Source organism: Dendrobates tinctorius, unplaced genomic scaffold, assembly GCF_039654945.1.
Source record: "Dendrobates tinctorius isolate UK_male_01 unplaced genomic scaffold, ASM3965494v1 ptg000019l, whole genome shotgun sequence".
NCBI lineage: Eukaryota > Metazoa > Chordata > Amphibia > Anura > Dendrobatidae > Dendrobates > Dendrobates tinctorius.
This window is the reverse complement of record NW_027361687.1, coordinates 87106271-87124537: the sequence shown is the minus strand read 5'-3', so window position 1 is coordinate 87124537 and position 18267 is coordinate 87106271. Positions and strand designations below refer to the sequence as shown.

At 41.8% G+C, this 18267-nt stretch overlaps 1 protein-coding gene across 2 annotated transcripts in view; it reads right to left on the bottom strand.

The window, feature by feature from the left end:
* LOC141083085 (embryonic protein UVS.2-like) overlaps positions 1-18267 on the bottom strand; it is a 68232-nt gene that overhangs the window by 37998 nt on the left and 11967 nt on the right. For both annotated transcript variants that reach the window (XM_073567255.1, XM_073567256.1), the window contains 5 exons: positions 17574-17752; positions 17118-17199; positions 16842-16969; positions 8210-8325; positions 6094-6319 (listed from right to left, as the gene is read on the bottom strand). In XM_073567255.1, coding sequence (XP_073423356.1) covers positions 6094-6319; positions 8210-8325; positions 16842-16969; positions 17118-17199; positions 17574-17752 — 731 coding nt within the window. The remainder of the gene's footprint in view (positions 1-6093; positions 6320-8209; positions 8326-16841; positions 16970-17117; positions 17200-17573; positions 17753-18267) is intronic.

Below are 18267 nucleotides of genomic sequence, written 5' to 3'. Positions count from 1 at the left end.
ACCCTGCTCTAGATTTGATGTCGGTCCACCATGACAGGGAACATCTTACTTCTTCGGATATTGTCCCATGCCAAAAGGATCTCTCGTAATTTCCTTGAGGGAAACTGGCTCCACTCGATGCTTGAAATACATGGCGTCTTTAGGCCCAGAAGTCTCATGGCCTTTCTGATAGAGGTGTATTCCCACTTCTGCAGCATCTGAGCTTCCTGCTTGACTGCTCGTTGTTTGTGGGATGGAAGGAATGAGTCCAGAAGGACCCCAAAATATATTTTCCTCCTTTCTGGCACAAGACTCAACTTTTTTAGGTTTATCACCCATCCCAGTCTCTCTAGAAGCGACATGATCTCTGTCAGATACTCTTCCATCTATTGTCGTGAGTATGCCACTAGCAGCAGGTCATCCATGTATGGGATTATGAGAATGTCTTTTATTCTTAAGAAGGCCATCACCTCTGCCATGAGCTTTGTGAAAATTCGAGGTGCGGAAGAGAGACCAAATGGTAGGCATCGGAATTGGAAATGAAGAATCTTCCCTCAGTCTTTTATTGCGAACCTGAGGTACTTCTAATTTGAAGTATGGATGGGCACATGGTAATATGCACTTTTGAGATCTAGTATACACATTACAGAGTTTTTCCTTATTAGCGATATGACCGATTTGAGGGTTTACATCTTGAAACGCTTGTAGGACACCCACTGGTTCAATTGCTTTAAATTTATTATGGTCCGATATTCTCCTCCTGGTCTTTTTATGGAAAACAGGCTGGAGTAATGGCCATGAAACCGCTGTGAATGGGGTACCGGGACTATGACTTCTAATTCTATGAGTTTCTGTATGTCCTTTAGAAGTCTTTGATGGACCACGGAAAATTGGTTTTCTAGTTCCTCTACCCAGAGACTCATTGATCTGGCTACTGAAGTTGCCGCTATGTTGGCTTTCATGATGGATGTGGATGCTTCCCACGCTAATTTAAGGAGGTCCTCCGCTCTTTTGTCCATCGGATCCTTAAGGCCTGATGTGTCCTTGAATGGAATAACTGTTTTCTTTGATACTCTAGCTACTGGTATATCAATCTTTGGTATTGATTCCCAAATCTTAGCCTTCTCCGGTTTAAAGGGAAGGCGGAACTTGAAGTCCTTTGGGACCACCAGCTTTTCCCCCCACGTATTCCCATTCTTCTAGTATCATTGCCATTATGTGATTATTCACAGGAAATACTCTGTTCCTACGGGCCCCCAGGCAGCCGAACATTTCGTCTTGAATTGTTAATGGCTCCGTGGAGTCTTCTACTTTCATGGTACCCTGGAGTGCCTGCAGTTGAGTGTCCTTGTCCTCGGATGAAAATACATATCTCTTCCATTCTTCAGAAAGGAATATTGAGGAACTCTCACCTTCACCCATGTCTGGGTCAAAGTAGCCTGACACTTCCCCTTCATCGGAGCATGGATCTATGTCCCATCTGGGTCTCTTAGGAGAGAGCGATTGGGATGGTCCCAGTGCAGCGACACTAGCATGAACCTCCAATAATCTTTGAAAATTCTTGGAGAACAGAAGTCCCAGAAGACTGGAGAAGAGCAAATGTTGTTCCTATCTTCAAAAAGGGGAATAAGGTGGACCCAGGCAACTATAGGCCGGTGAGTCTGACTTCTATACCAGGAAAGATCTTTGAGCAAATTATTAAACAACATGTATGTCAGTACCTGGATAAGAATGAAGTGATTAAACAGAGTCAGCATGGGTTTGTAACTAATAAGTCATGTCAGACTAACTTAATTTCCTTCTATGACGGAATCACTGATTGGGTGGATCAAGGAAATGCTGTAGATATAGTATATCTTGACTTCAGCAAAGCATTTGACAAAGTATCTCATACAATCCTTATTGAAAAAATGACTAAGTATGGAATGGACAAGGCAACTGTTAGGTGGATTCATAACTGGCTTAGTGATCGGACCCAAAGAGTGGTCGTAAATGGCTGCACATCCAGTTGGAAGAATGTCTCAAGTGGGGTACCACAGGGCTCTGTCCTGGGCCCTGTATTGTTCAACATCTTTATCAACGATTTAGATGAAGGAATTGAGGGTAAACTTTTTAAATTTGCTGATGACACAAAGCTAGGAGGGATAGCTAATACTAGAGAAGAGAGAGAGAGGATTCAAAAAGATATAAATAAACTGGAGAAGTGGGCAGCAAATAACAGAATGGTTTTTAACAGGGAAAAATGCAAAGTACTACATCTGGGCAATAAAAATGAAAAAAGCATATACAGAATGGGAGGAATAGGGCTTAGCAACAGCACATTTGAAAAAGACTTGGGTATACTAATAGATCACAGACTGAATATGAGTCAACAGTGTGAGGCAGCAGCAAAAAAGGCAAATGCAATTCTAGGATTTATTAACAGAAGCATACAATCTAGATCAAGTGAAGTCATTATTTCCCTCTACTCCTCTTTGGTCAGACCTCATCTGGAATATTGTGTCCAGTTTTGGGCACCACATTTTAAAAAAGACATCAACAAACTGGAGCAAGTTCAGAAAAGAGCGACCAGAATGGTGCCCGGTCTGCAAACCCTGTCTTATGAGGAAAGGTTGCAGGATTTGGGAATGTTTAGTTTGCAAAAGAGAAGACTGAGAGGAGACTTAATAGCTGTCTACAAATATCTAAAGGGCTGTCACATTGTAGAAGGATCAACTTTATTCTCATTTGCACAAGGAAAGACTAGAAGCAATGGGATGAAACTGAATGGGAGGAGACACAGATTAGATATTAGAAAAACTTTTTGACAGTTAGAGTGATCAATGAGTGGAACAAGCTGCCACGAGAAGTGGTGAGTTCTCCTTCAATGGATGTCTTCAAACAGAGGCTGGACAGACATCTGACTGGGATGATTTAGCGAATCCTGCTTTGAGCAGGGGGATGGACCAGATGGCCCAGGAGGTCGCTTCCAACTCTGCGATTCTATGATTCTAACCTCTTCCCTCGTCATGGTTCATATGTTGGTCAATAAAGAAGTCTGTTCCTGTTGAAGCAGCTTGGCAATGCATGTTTCACACTGCTTTTTGTCATATGCTTCGGGAAGTCTGGTAGAGCATAAAAGGCACTTATTGGACTTCCTTTTGACTGCTGTCATGGATCACTTAGGCGCATTCTTGTCCTAGAAGGCAATATGGAAAGGAAGGTCCTGTAGCTATCTGTATCTAGCTCAGCTGAGAGACCCTCACTATACCCCACTCACATGGTCCATGGATGGCTCTAAGGACTGGACGTCAGGACAACTAGCACTCTCCATCTTCACTAAGTCAATTTGTGCTGTCAGCTGTCTGTCTTAAGTAGTCTGCCTTACCCAGCTTCAAGACATTTGATTAATCCTCCTTCCGAGCTCAGCTACTGCCAATATCAGTAATGCAGGTGTTCCCCCCTGACTGCACATTCTCCCAGTGGAACGCATGCTGACCTGGACTGGAAATATCCCTGTTCGGCACCTGTTTCCCTGGGTTCCTGAAGCCATGCCACCAGGATCTGACCCGGTGTGCCCCCTACAACGAAGAGCGTAGAAGACTTGCTGTCCGGACATGCCCCCGGAAGTCGGCACCGGCGTGCCTTCTGATGACGCGGCACACTTGAAGTGATGGAGGGAAATGCCGGCCGGTAGTGTTCCCCGGCCTGAGAGGCTCTGCCTCCCCGGAACTCACCCGCGGCCTGCCCCTCGGCAAGAAGTTCGGGTCTCGCGGCCGCCTGCTCTGAGGATGCCGCCGCAGAAGCTGCAGCTGCAGCCCAGAGGCCTTTGCGGAGGGATGTGGCCGACGCCGGGAGCACACGGAACGCCTGAAACCGGTTAGTCTGACCAGTCAGGAAGCTGAGGTACCGGCAGATGCGGTACGGAAATGTGATATTCCTGGAGGAGAGAGGGAAAGTACAGGGCACGGAATGGTTATATTCTGCAAAGAATCTTGTGCTGTTTCTGTGACTAAACTGGACTAGCTGAGTAAAGTTGTTTTGCTGAACCCCCGTCACAATTAGAAAATGGAAGAAACACAAGATGACTTCAATCTTACTTACTCTGAGACACAATGCAAGATCTCACCTCATGGGGAAAGGATGATTCTTAGAAAGGTCTGGAATCAGCCTACAATTACATGGGATGACCTGGTCAATGACCTCAAGAGAACTGTGACCACAGTCTCAAACATTACTGTTAGTAACATACTACCTTGTAATGGATTAAAATCCTGCGGGGCATGCAAAGTCCCCCTGCTCACGTGACCACATGTCCAGGCAATTTTGAAGTTTGCCAATGACCATCCAGATGATCCAGAGGAGGCATGGGAGAAGGTCAGATGAGACCACAATAGAACTTTTTGGTATCAACTTCACTCACCATGTTTGGAGGAAGAATGAGTACAACCCCAAGAAGACCGTCACAACCGTGAAGCATGGCTAGGGAAACATCATACTTTGGTGGTGCTTTAGTGCAAAGGGGACAAGACGACTGCACCGTATTGAAAAGAGGATGGATGTGGTCATGTACTGTGAGATTTTGGCCAATAACCTCCTTCTTCAGTAAGAGCACTGAAGATGGGTTATCAATGGGTTTTCCAGCATGAGAATGACCCGAAACACACAGCCAGGGCAACTAATGATTAGCTCTGTATGAAGCATTTTAAGGTCTTTGAGTGACCTAGCCCATCTTCAGACCTGAATCCAATAGAAGATCCTTGGAGGGAGCTGAAACTCAATGTTTTGTTTTTCTATTGTATCAAATACTTATTTCATGCAATAAAAATGCTAAATAAATGTGAAAAAAACATACAATGTTCTTTGTAGGTGGGAAAACATGCAAAATTGGTAGTATGTCAAATACTTATTTTCCCCTCTCTCTTTATATATATATACACACACATATATATATATATATATATATATATATATATATATATATATATACTAGCTGAAGAGCCCGGCGCTGCCTGAGCATAGTAACTAACTGTGGTTAGTTATAACAAATTATAATTATCCTCCATCCCATGGACCCATGCCCATATACCCATCTTACATATCCTCCATCCCATGGTCCAGTGCCCATATACCCATCATACATATCCACCATCCCATAGTCGAGTGCCCATATACCCATCACACAGCCTCCATCCCATAGTCCCATGCCCATATACCCATTATACATATTCTCCATACCATAGTCCCATGCCCATATACCCATCATACATATTCGCCATCCCTTAGTCGAGTGCCCATATACCCATCACACATCCTCCATCTCATAGTCCCATGCCCATTTACCCATCATACATATCCTCCATCCCATAGTGCCGTGCCCATATACCCATCATACATATCCGCCATCCCATAGTCCCGTGCCCATATATCCTTCATACATATCCTCCATCCCATAGTCCAGTGCCCATATACCCATCACACATCCTCCATCCCATAGTCCCGTGGCCATATACCCATTATGACATCATCATCATCATGGCAACCGTTATGACATAACCGTCACCATTGCAACCTATTAAGACATCGTCGCCATGGCAACCATTATGACATCATAATGAGGGGCGGGGCTTGATATGCACACACTTTTTCCCCAGTATATAGATAGGGGCAAAATTGTCTGGTGAATTGGAAGGCGCGGGGTTAAAATTTTGCCTCACAACATAGCCTATGACGCTCTCGGGGTCCAGACATGTGACTGTGCCAAATTTTGTATCTGTAGCTGCGACGGTGCGGATGCCAATCCCGGACACACACACACACACATACATACATACATACACACACACTGAGCTTTATATATTAGATATATATTTTTTTTTTTTTTTTTTACACATAAACACTATTTCTTTTAAAAATATCATTTTCTTAATGCTGGGTATGTCCCTAATTACGTTTCCTAGTCTGCTTATTGAAAGTAAGTACGATAAGTTACAAAAATTGCTGCTTTAACTGGCATAACATTGATGAAGTTTTGAAGCTTTTGGATTCCAGTAAGGTTACATTATGTTGATCATATTGAAAATTACAAACTAACATTCTAAGTTATAGTTCCAGAAATGAAATGTAATACTGTACCTGTGCTGTATAAAGCTTTGAATCCTGTCCCGGTAATACTGCTATCGCTGGAAAATTCCACTAGTAATTGGGTTCCGGAAGAAATAATTGGAGGAACCACTCCAGAGCCACAAGTTCTGTCTATCAACAAGGGATGCCTTTTAGTAGGACCATCATAGATCTTAATATAGTCAGATGCACAATTAGGAGATGACTGAACATCAAAGGCAACAAAAGTCAATGAAACCTAAAACCGTAAAAAATATTTGGTAGTTTAGCCTTTTGAACCGTCAACACAGTCTAATAATGAAACCACAAAGAGCTACCCAATGCCATTATAGAGCAGCCAGGTTATCCACAGGTCTATTAAGTTGAGAGTAATAAGCAATAGGAGTGATGAAGAAGTAAGTCTACTGCTGATGTCCTTTTATGGTTTGGAAAACTTTGCTGAATGCACTCACAAGAGAATTGCACAAATTTGCATTTTGGAGTAGGCAGATTTTTTAAAATTTTGAGTACAATTCAATTCCACTCAAATTTATTTGCCCAGCTCTACAACCAATGTATATAACATTGTTCCAATACATATTTTAAAATGTGGTGGACATTAAATCAGTATTAAGTGACTCCGCCATACGAGGGGCGAGCCAAACGTAATGATAATCAATAATAAACACAATGAATATAGTCAAAAAATTTTTTTATTTTTCTACATAGTCTCCTAACAAGTCTATACATTTAGTCCATCTCTTTTCTAAACTTAGAATTCCCTTCGAAAAAAATTCTTGATCTTGACCCTCAAAAAACTCCCCAACAGCGGTTATCACGTCGCTATTGTCGTCAAATTTCTTGCCCCGGAGGTGTTCCTTGAGCCGAGGAAAGAGAAAGAAGTCACTGGGGGCTAGATCTCGCGAATAGGGGGGTGTTCCACCAGTTCAAAGCCCGCTTCTTGAATGGTAGCCATGGCAACTGCAGCTTTGTAAGCCGGTGCGTTATCTTGGTGAAACAGCACTCCAGCCCGCAGTTTGCCGCGCCTTTTCTCCTTGATAGCCTCCCGCAATCTTGTTATTTGTTCTGCGTAGTAGGAGCCCGTAATAGTGGCTCCCTTCTCCAAATAGTCCCCCATATTATTTCCTTCAGCATCCCAAAAACGGACGCCATAACCTTCCCTGCTGAGCTTGACACTTTGAATTTCTTCTGCATCAGTTCGTCGGCTCGTTTCCATGTCATCGATTGTTGTTTAGTTTCGGGATCAAAGTGGTGGATCCAGGTCTCATCCATGGTCAAAAAACGTGACAAGAAATTCTCCTTGTCTGCTTGGAACTTTTCGAGATTTGCTATTGAAATGTCAACTTGTTTCTTCTTTTGCTCGTTGGTTAACATTTTTGGCACCCAACGCGCGGAGACCTTTCTCATATGCAATTCTTTTGCAAGGATTCTTTGAATACTGCCATATGAGATCCCTGTGACCTCAGCTACATGCCTGATAGTCACTCTTCGATCTGCCAACACAACTTCTTCAACTTTTTTCACGTTTTCTTCATTGAGGGACGTGGATGGGCGTCCTTCGCGATGTTCATCTTCCGTCGATGTTCTTCCCAGCTTAAATTCCTTGGCCCAGCGTGCAACTGTGGAATATGGAGGAGAAGAGTCCCCCAATGATTCCACCAAGTCGCTGTGTATGTCTTTGGTAGACATTTTTTTCAAGCAGAGGTATTTGATGACAGCTCTGAGCTTGTTTTTTTCCATTTTGATGTTCACTCCTTGGCAGTTCATATTCAAATGAATGTAGCTCCCGGGAATCGTGGCCTATTTAAGTGATTTTTTTTTCCTGGACTAGTGGGTACCTAACAGAGAAGAAAACATTTTATTTTAATTTCTGTGTGCAATAGAAATAACCGATTATCATTACTTTTGGATCGCCCCTCGTACATCAGCAGGGATATTATATAAGAGTATCACATAGTGACTTGTTGGCAGTGGTTTCCTTAAAGTGTCTTTTCAGAGTAATTTATTGTCACTTTTTGCATTTTTCTGATATGTTAGAGATTAAATCTTATTACAAAATATTGTCTTATAAGAAAAAAAGGAAGAACTTTGGTTTCATGTCAATAATTCTGTTTCTTCATGATTGTACCTGATTTGATGGTATTCTAAACATCCAAACACAATTGGCATTAGTTGGGTATGAGGATGGATAGTTGGCTGAGGTTAGAATTCCATTTTTTGCATTAATTAACTGAGAACAGACATCTGAAATGAAAAAAATAAATCAATCAAGGATTACAGTGGCATGTAAAATGTAAAATTTTGGGCACCCGTAGTGAAAATTACTGCTATTGTGAACAGTTAAGCAAGTTGAAGATTAAATGATCTCTAAAAGGCTAAAAGGCCTAAAGCTAAATATGATACATTTCCTTTGTATTTTAGGCAAAAATATATATTTATATGCCACTGAAAAGAACTCTTTTCAAAACTTTTTATGGATTCAATGATTCATCCATACATTGTAATGTAGTTCTTATTACATTACAGTGATATATAACTTTCCACAAAATTTTTTAGATTCAATTAGTCATCCATAGAGTATTATGAATTTATCGATTAAAATTTGGTGGTATATAACACTATCAAAAAGAGCTGAATAAAATTTTTGGATTCAATTATTTATCCATATAGATTAACATGGTTTTGTGTAAAATTACGATGTTTTAACATTTTTAAAAACCATGTGGCCTGGTACAGTTCAAAAATTTTTTTTCGTCATAAAATACTGTTTAATAGAAAAGAAAAATTGGCCTGCTACAGGTCTACAAATTTGGATGGTCAAAAATTGACTATTGTCATATATACTGTAGATCTTGGTTTGTGTGAAATTTTGTGTATTAGAAATAAATGCAAATCATGGCCTACTACAGGTGTACACATTTGGTCTCTCGGTACTCAGTCCCCAGCTGCCACTATTTCACCCAGTGTGGTGTCCCTGTCTTGCTGTCTGGTACCAGCACGAGTCCAGGAACATCAAATGTGCCCTTACCAATGCGATTACTATGATAGTCCACTTAACAACTGACATGTGGACAGGTGATTGTGGCCAGATACACTACATTTTACTGACTGCACACTGGGTTAACATTGTGGAGGCCAGGCCCAAATCCTAGCCTGGCATGGCACATGTGCTGCTGGCGCCAAGGATTGAAGGCCTACTTCTATAAGGGTTTCCTCCACCTCCTATACTAGTTTCTGCCGCCCCGTCTGCTCATCTTCCACCTCCGACGTGCTATGTCAGAGCACTTCCACATCAGCCAGAAACTGAAAGCTCTGCTGCACTGTCTCAGCATAGTAGAACCAGGCTCTGCTAAAGCAAATTTATCTAAGAAACAAATCTCACACCGCGGCAGAGTTATTGAATGGAATATCAGATCAGACAGACCTGTGGCTCTTGCTGCTGAACCTACAACCAGACATTATGGTGTGTGATAATGGCCGTAACCTGTTGGCAGCTTTTAAGCTTGACAAGTTAACCATAGAATGTGGATAGGGGGCCTTTAAGGCACCGGCGCTTACTTTTTTGCTATTATCTGCAAAATTACTTTAGTCAGAATTTTAAAACTCTAGGTATTACTCAAGTATGTTGTCTTTGGTAATATCCAGTTCATATAATTTTTTTGATAGGCATTTTGGTATAACAATGCTTTTTGGTGAAAACTACATCTGTATGGAACGGGGGTCTTTTAGGCCCCTGCTTTTTTTATCATGTGCTCAGCAGTGTTTGTGTCTCAAGTTACCTTATTTGTAGTCAGGGTTGCTGGTGGAGGGGCCGGGGGGGGTGGATCATGCCACGTGAGGATGCCACATGATTTTGTGAGGGAGTGATAAGGCCATGACATCATCTCAGGTTCTTCTGAACACAGTAATGAGCTGTGTAGAGAGTACTGAGGACAGTATACACTGTGAGCTAATTGCTGAAGGACCCGTGATTTGTTTCTATAAGAAGCTTGCAAAGGGTAAAGCTTGTGAGCCACAAAAATACAGAGAATTGTACACCACCTAAAAGAAAGTATAAAAGATAAGAGCTGCTCCACGACTAGGAGAAATAAAAACCAAAAACGCTGTTTCATTTGTCCAAGAAACTAAGAGAGGAAATCTGAGTGATATTGTACCACTTGTGGGGAAAATGTCTGTAAAGAACATTCTTCAGAAAAGATAACATATGAGAATTGTTTGGAAGACCAATAAAATTGAAAAGAAAAAGTTAGAAAAGAAATGTAGCTGCAGCTAGTTTACTCTAGATTTAAATACCTTTGTGTGTTTTTGATATCTTTGTTTGAAATTTGGAAAATAAAAAGTTTTTTGGTGTTTTCTGCAAAAAATTATAATTTAAAATGATGTGCATTATCCATATCTTATTTTGCAATTTTGAAATAAACTTGTAAAAGTTATTTATGTGAGTTTCTCCATATGATTTGCACGGTGGCCTAAAAGGCCCCCGTTACGTTAAAGTGTAGATTTGTGACATCACGCATTTTAGGGTTAACACGTCCACATGCCCAACTTGTTAGTTCAGTGGTTTCTGAAAACCTACCCAGATTGACAGATTTGACAGAGCTTCTTGTCAAGGTATGCCACATCAATGCCCATTTCCGCAAGTCAGCTTCAGCTGCCGCCGCTATGGCGGTTCTGCAGCAGCGCATGCAAATGTCAGCTCACTGACGTGAGTGGGACATTACCACATGTCAGTGGGTTGCCCTCCCAGGGCGGTGGGGTACTCAGTACCGGGCTGGTCTCAATGTGAGATGTCACGGCAGCTGCAACCCGATCCGTGGCCCTGGGCACCCATTGTAAAAGGGAAATGTTGAGTTTGTGGATGATGATTAAAGTTTGTAAATTAGTGATTTGTGACGCCACCTGTGGTGTTCGGCAAAGGAGATATTAAGCCGACGCTGCAAGCAGTTCCTCTGGGACAGGTGGTGTGGTGCAGCAATGATGGTGTAGCCCTCCACAGGTAGGGCTGTAGTCCCAGGGCAGAGTAGGTGAAGTGACCGTGAGGGGAGACGTAGATGGTGCAGGGTCAGGTGCAGAAGTGTAGCAGCGCTGAGTAGGTCAATAAGTGGAGGACACCAGGGCATGTAGTTCCAAAGCTTTACTCACAGTCTGTTGTGGTACAGGGGCCCACATCCATGCCATGTCCTCCGGGTCAGGAACTCAGCCAGCTTCCAGGCAAGATGAAGCACTCCTTTCCAACACTCCGCCAACATATGCCTTTTCTGAACATCTCCCTTCTTGCGCCTATAGTGAAGTACTCACAGTACTGAGTTACACTGGAGTTCCTCCTGTCAGATGTTCCTATGAACTCTACTTGTACGGCAGACAGCTGTAGCCTGCTTCGGGGACTCCTTGCTACTAAGTCCCGGCTCACTCACGATGCTGTTGTGCCTCCAAGTCTTGTGTGGGAATAAAGTGGTGACAACTTCTATCCCTCCGGTGTCTGCTGCAGGACCATTAGTATCCATACAACCTTGGGGACCGGACCCCGGCCTTGCGCTGTGAACATGGGAAGGGTTCTCCTCTAACCATAATCCTTAGTCCTCCTCTCCTTACATTCTGTACTAATCCTTCCTTCTTTTGGAGAGAGTCAGGCTTTCTGAAACTGTCCCTTTCCTGTGCCAGCGGACCCAGGTCACTGAGGTCGGCTGCAGCACTTCCTTCCATCCATCCCACTCAGGGGATCTTCTCTCCTCCACTGACTCTGTCAGACTGACTAAATCCTAAACTCTTCCCGCTCTTTTGGTGCCAACTAAGCTCCACCCACCTCCCAGCACGCTTCGTGTTCCAAGCAGGGAGCCACCAAAGGGTGCTTTGCTACACTACTATGTTGTGTGGGATGCAGGTGTTGGAGTGTGATCAGGTATCTCCACCTTACCTGGATGGTGGGGTACCACACCTCAGGAGGAGGTGCAGTACCTCTGTGGCGACTGAACCCTCAGGGGCGCCACATCAGAACTCCGCACTGCACATGCTGGCAACACTTTGTGAGCAGCAAAGGCCAGTTTGGGAATACCAGCTCCAACACATCCGTTGGTATTCTGTTCAGGCTCTGAACACAACAACTGAAGATCGGGCATGGATGTCTGACATTTGTGTGGTTCTCCAAGACTTTGAGGGTGCCGCAAAGATGGTGATTGGAGATGATGCCATCATCAGCAGAACAATATGCTTCTGTGCCTACTAAAACAATAGCAGATGACAATTAAACATGAAACTTTGCTTGTGGACCAAATAGACATGGGGAGACATGAGACAAGGAGATACTACCTAGCCCAGTCTCATCTCATCTGCTCAGCCTAAATTGGGTAAAAATGAAGAGGTGGAGGCTTAGGAAGAGGAGGAGGAATGGAAGATGACTGATGCAACAAAGGCTAATTCCCACATAAGCTTCGTCCCATCTCTCCTACAAGGATTGGCAGTGAAAGGAAAGGAGTAGGAAGAGATGGAGGAGAAGGAGATGAAAAGCAGTAATCATGGTGGAGACAAGGAAGGGTTGGCTGCAGGGAGCTTGGCATATATTGCAGACTTTATGTACAGCTGCAATTCCTGTGACCCTCACGTTACATTCATGTTGACCAAAAAAGAGTACTGATTGTTCCCTCTGCTAGACCCACGCTATAAGGAGAGCTTTGAATCTCTCTTTCCTGAGGTGGAGAGGTCTACTAAAATTATGCTATATCAGAAGTAAATTGTGGAAAATATGTTGAAAATATTCCCATCAGAAAACGTCAGCAGCAGGAGGCAAGCTTCCTTGCCCAACCAAGGAGGAGAAGTGAGTGAGACACACACCAGGTACAGCAGAGTCAAGGGTACACTGTCAAGTGTCTGAGCCAATTTTAGGATACCCTGCCAGCATCCAGACCCTGATAACCAGGTGTTTTTGATAAGGAGCGAAAAGTTTTTAAAGATGGTCAAACAATACCTAGCCGACAAAGCCAGCGTAATCCATAATTCCTCTGAGACCTTCAACTATTGGGTCTCAAAGCTGGAAACCTGGCATTAGCTGTCTCTCTTTGCTGTGGAAGTGTTCTGAAATAAATAAATACATAATTTAAAAAAAATGGCATGAGGTCCCCCCATTTTTAATAACCAGCAGATAGCTGGGGGCTGGTAAAGGGCCATGGATATTGCTCCTCAGCCTAAACATAGTAGTCCACAGCCACCCAGAAAAGGCACATCTATTAGATGCACCAATTCTGGCACTTTGCCCAGCTCTTCCCACTTGCCCTGTAGCAGTGGCAAGTGGGGTTCATATTTGTGGGGTTGATGTCACCTTTTTTGTCAGGACTAAAGGTCTATAAGGACTATTGCCTATAAGACACCTATCCGTTATTAATCCTATAGTTACATGGTTAATAAAGATACAGCCATAATAAAGTCCTTTATTAGAAATAAGACTAAACACAGTTTTCCTTTTGTATTTTAAAATAACAAACACAGCTATACTCACCTTATGCCTAATTCCCCTGAAGTCCTCGTTTTCCTGTAATAAAACCAAAATAAAAAAACAACAATATCCCTCACCTGTCAGTCATCCCACGCCGTAATCCATGGTCGCATCTTGGCACTGTCCAGGCTGAAAACTATTAATCCCCCAGACATGGAGTACAGCGTAGGACAGCGTAGGTGAGGATATTGCTGTTTTTTTTATTATTTTATTGCAGAAAAACGTAGGCTTCAGTGGAATAGGCAATAGGTGAGTATAACCGTGCTTGTTATTTTTAAATAAAAGGAAAACTGTGTTTAGTCTTATTTCCAATATTATTTCAAATAAAGAACTTTATTTTGGCTATGTCTTTATTTACCATATAACTATAGGATTAGCAGTGGATAGGTGTCTTTTAGATGCCTCACCATTAGTAATCAGTGGTCTTGATGATAATTAAAAACTGCGGTGTGGGTATCCGTCTATTCTTGACAACCAGCCTTGCTGAAGCTGACTGCTGAGGGTTGCAGCCCCCACCTGTGAGTTTTGCCTGACTGGTTATCAAAAATACAGAGGAACGCATGCAGGGTTTTTTTTAATTATTTATTTACCCCGCAGAAGCGGGCCCTCTGCCTCTCCTGCTGTGACTTTTATTAGCAGCAGCAGGTGTCAGCTAATGGGAGCTGTAGTCCCATCATCTGACACCAGCGACCGGAGGTAAACTTTATACTTCCGATCACAGCTGAGCGCTCATGCTGTCTTTTGACAGCATGGGAACCGTGGCTCTCTGACCGGAGGGGATGATCAGAAGCACTGCATCGTTGTTTCCCACACTGTCACACCGACTTCTGTGCTGTGTATGTTCAGCTTATTCGGCTTTTAAATCGACGATTAAATCTGCAAATATTGCAAATTTGGCTATCATGAGCTAAATCGAATATTGAGATATTCGCTCATCTCTATTTATGAGTATAGAAGTGCCACAACTACACTTTCATAATTTTTTTATGAGGCACTACTGTTGGTGATTTGAAGGGTGTGTGTAATTTTGTCAGGCTTTGCACTGTGTGCAGAGCTTTTATGAATGTAGAAGTACCACAAACTACATTTTGTTCCCAATATTTGAATTTGGTACTACAGTTGGTGCTTTGAAGGGTGTATGGATGACCCTGCTTTGTCAGGCTTGGCATAGCCTTTATGAATCTAGTAATAACACTCCATGTCAATTTTAACATAATGTGTATGAGGCCCTCCTTTATAAAGGGTGTATCTGATTCCCTCTGGGTCCCTATTTTTTGGCACTTCTTGCTTACTTTATAAATTACACTGAAATTTCCAATTTTTTTAACAAAAATTCAATTTTGGTTTACTTAAATTATTTGTTTAATCATTTTTAAATGTTGCCTTATATACAAGTTATTATAAAGGAAAATGTGTATTAACTTGTTCCTGTAAATAATAAGTTCCCTTTGATTTTGAATGTTTTATTGTCACTTCTTAAAGTAGAGTAAGGCTGTGTGCCCACGTTGCGTTTTTTCAGCGTTTCTGCCGCATTTTTGCTGCTACGGAAACGCTTAAAAAACGCATAAAAAACGAATTCCCATGCAATCCTATGGGACTCCGCAGTTGCTATGCCCATGCTGTGGATTTTCCCACTGCGGAATCACATAGCAGTAAAATCCGCAGCATGTCCATTATTTCTGCGGAATTTCGGTGATTCCGCCACCATAGTATTGCATTGAAACACTCACTTTACGCATGTGGCTATGCCCACCATGCGTAAAGTGAGTGCTTCATGTGCAGATCATACCCAGGGTCTGGAGGAGAGGAGACTCTCCTCCATGCCATGGATACCATATTCCTGTAAAAAAATAGAATTACAATAGAAAATAGGGATATACTCACCTTCTGGCAGCCCCCGATCTCCTCAGCTGTGCACCAGGCGCTGCCGGCAACTTCCGTTCCCAGGGATGCATTGCGAGAATCACCCCAGAGGATGTCGCAGTCGGGTGATGCATCCCTGGGAACAGAAATTGCCGGCAGTGCCACGTGCACCGCTGAGGAGATCGGGGGCCGCCAGAAGGTGAGTATATCCCTATTTTTTATTATCTTTAATATTTTATCATTTACTATTGACGCTGCATAGGCAGCATCAATAGTAAAAAGTTGGTCACACTTGTCAAGCACTATGCTTGACAAGTGTGACCAAACTGTCAATCATTTTTCCAAGCGATGCTTCAAATCGCTTGGAAAAGCGCAAGCATTCTGCAAAGCTAAAAATGCTTGCAAAGCGCTTGTGTTTTGCGGGAAAACGCATGCGAATTCAGAATGTGCTTTATCCGCAGCAGGGAGTTGCGGAAATGCTGCGGACAATTCCGCCGCATTTCTGCTACGTGGGCACATAGCCTAAAGTGTGACAACATTGTTCTCAGCAGCAATTTGGGAGTCAGATATGCTTCCAGGTGTCTTCCCCATTCTGTTCGCCTTCTATTTAGCATTTTTCCATTTATTTCACATTTTTACTGCCTCCCAGACCTCCTTGTAGGGTCTGCCAGAAAAATACTCCGATTTCCCATTGACTCCCATTATACTCGTTACGTTAATCAACACAAGGATGTGAGCATTAGGAATGGCTCGGTTTGCGTAACGAGCATCCGAGCATTTTACTGCTCGCCCATCTCTAGCAATGATCGTAAAGATATTTTCAAAATCAACAATAGACCACCACAAAAGGCGCAAACAAAAGGTTTTACAATGGCCCCCACAGTCCACTGATTTGAACATCATTGAATATCTGTGACTTGACCTCAAAAATAGTAGTTGTTGCAAGATGACCCATAAATCTCACAGAACTGGAAGAAGTTTCCAAGGAAGAATGAATCTCTCAAACAATATTTGAAAAAGTATTGATTTGCTACAACAAGCGTTTGCAAGCTGTGACACATTAAAAAGGGGGTGCTATGTACTAACCATGCAGGATGCCAAAATTTTTGCATAAGCCAATATTCCATTTTTTAATTTTGAAAATGTAAAAGATGAAATATATATTATTTTTTTTTTTCCTAAAATACTCAAGAAATGTGCAATCTTTAACTTTAGGCCATTTAGAGATCATTTCATCTTCAACTTGCTTAAATGTTCACAATAATAGTAAATTTGACCAGGGGTGCCCAAACTTTTACATGCGGCTGTATATGAATAAAAACATCTTTAATATCCCATTATGCTTCTATTGTCCTGATCTGATAAACTTTAGATGCAACTTTTTGAAAAATGAAGAACTGCAAGAACTTACCGCACTGATAAAATCGGTTGATTTTAGAAATATCTAGAGCACTCAGTCCAACGCTTTGTCCAATTGGGACATTGGGATCAGGTTTGGGGACAATAGTGGCTTGTCCTGAAGTGTTACTAAATGAATACCTGGTTGATACAGGAGATAGAAAAATTTGTGGAAATGTGAGTTTGTGACAGAATAATTCATCATAGAATAGAAGATTCCATATTTTTATTAGTATTCGTCTTTCTAGTAACCATGCATAATTCCTGATGTCACTAACCCTTAATTTACCTTTCGTAATGCATCACTGAGGAGTAGTCGTACTCCAGACCAAGATTATTAGTGTTTGCCTTATTAAAGTTTGGAGCATAACCTGGAAGACAAGACATCTGTATTAGTCTCGATCTTACAATAATGGGAACACCAAATGTACAGACACACCTACTGATGAAGATATAATGAAACATGCGTTGGGGTGGTGGGAACACTGCATGTAGCTGGTAGCAGTGGCATGTAAATTAAAAGTCTTTACTTTAGCTCAAATTTTGTTGCATATATGTTTTGGAAAGTCAATTAATTATAGTATGCTTCATCACACATTGACTTCCTATATAGGCAGCTGTATTTGACAAATTCCAAATGAACATTCCTAGCTCCAAATTAATATTTCTCTCACATCAATTGTTTGTCTTAAGATGGGCACATCTGAATGAGAGTATGTTTAAGTACTCATGGTGAGGTCATTACCTGGTGATATATACTGGTACATGATGGTGACATAGCTGTCACGGTCACTTCTCATATGCTCATGTACAAAGCCCAGGACATGGTTTAGCTCATGTTGTATGGTTGCTCTATACATACAACCATACATATCTAACCCAACAGCCTGTTTGCCACCTGATCGCCCAATAATTGAGTGACACCTAAACGTGGAGAGGAAATGAGACTTTATGAAATCCTCCTATCATTATTAGAATCAGGAGAAAGGTTAAATTACAAGATACAATAATTATATTTTGTATTATATTGGAAGAAACACCAACAGTAATCCCTAATATTCCAACCACATTCTATTCTACTGTAGCCCAAATGAATCATTTTAAAACAATAAACCATGTTTCTAACATTGATTTAGTTTTGCTGTAATTGGGTTTATACTGATTTTATAACACATTTTTCTATCTACAGAGAGAGTAAAAATGATGTGGGCCTCACCACTAACAATTCATTTTTTTTATAGTCTTGTCCAATATTTTGAAACTGAAGCAACTTATTGTTTTCACAAAGTTTCTCCGTCAGTGTTTTTAGGTCTTGAAGTTAGATGTTTAGATAGTTACTGAAGTACAATTATAAGCATTTCACAAGTTTAAACTGTTATTAACAAATGCATCAAGTATCTACAAAAACTAAAATTTTCAATGCTGAAAAATTTTTTCAA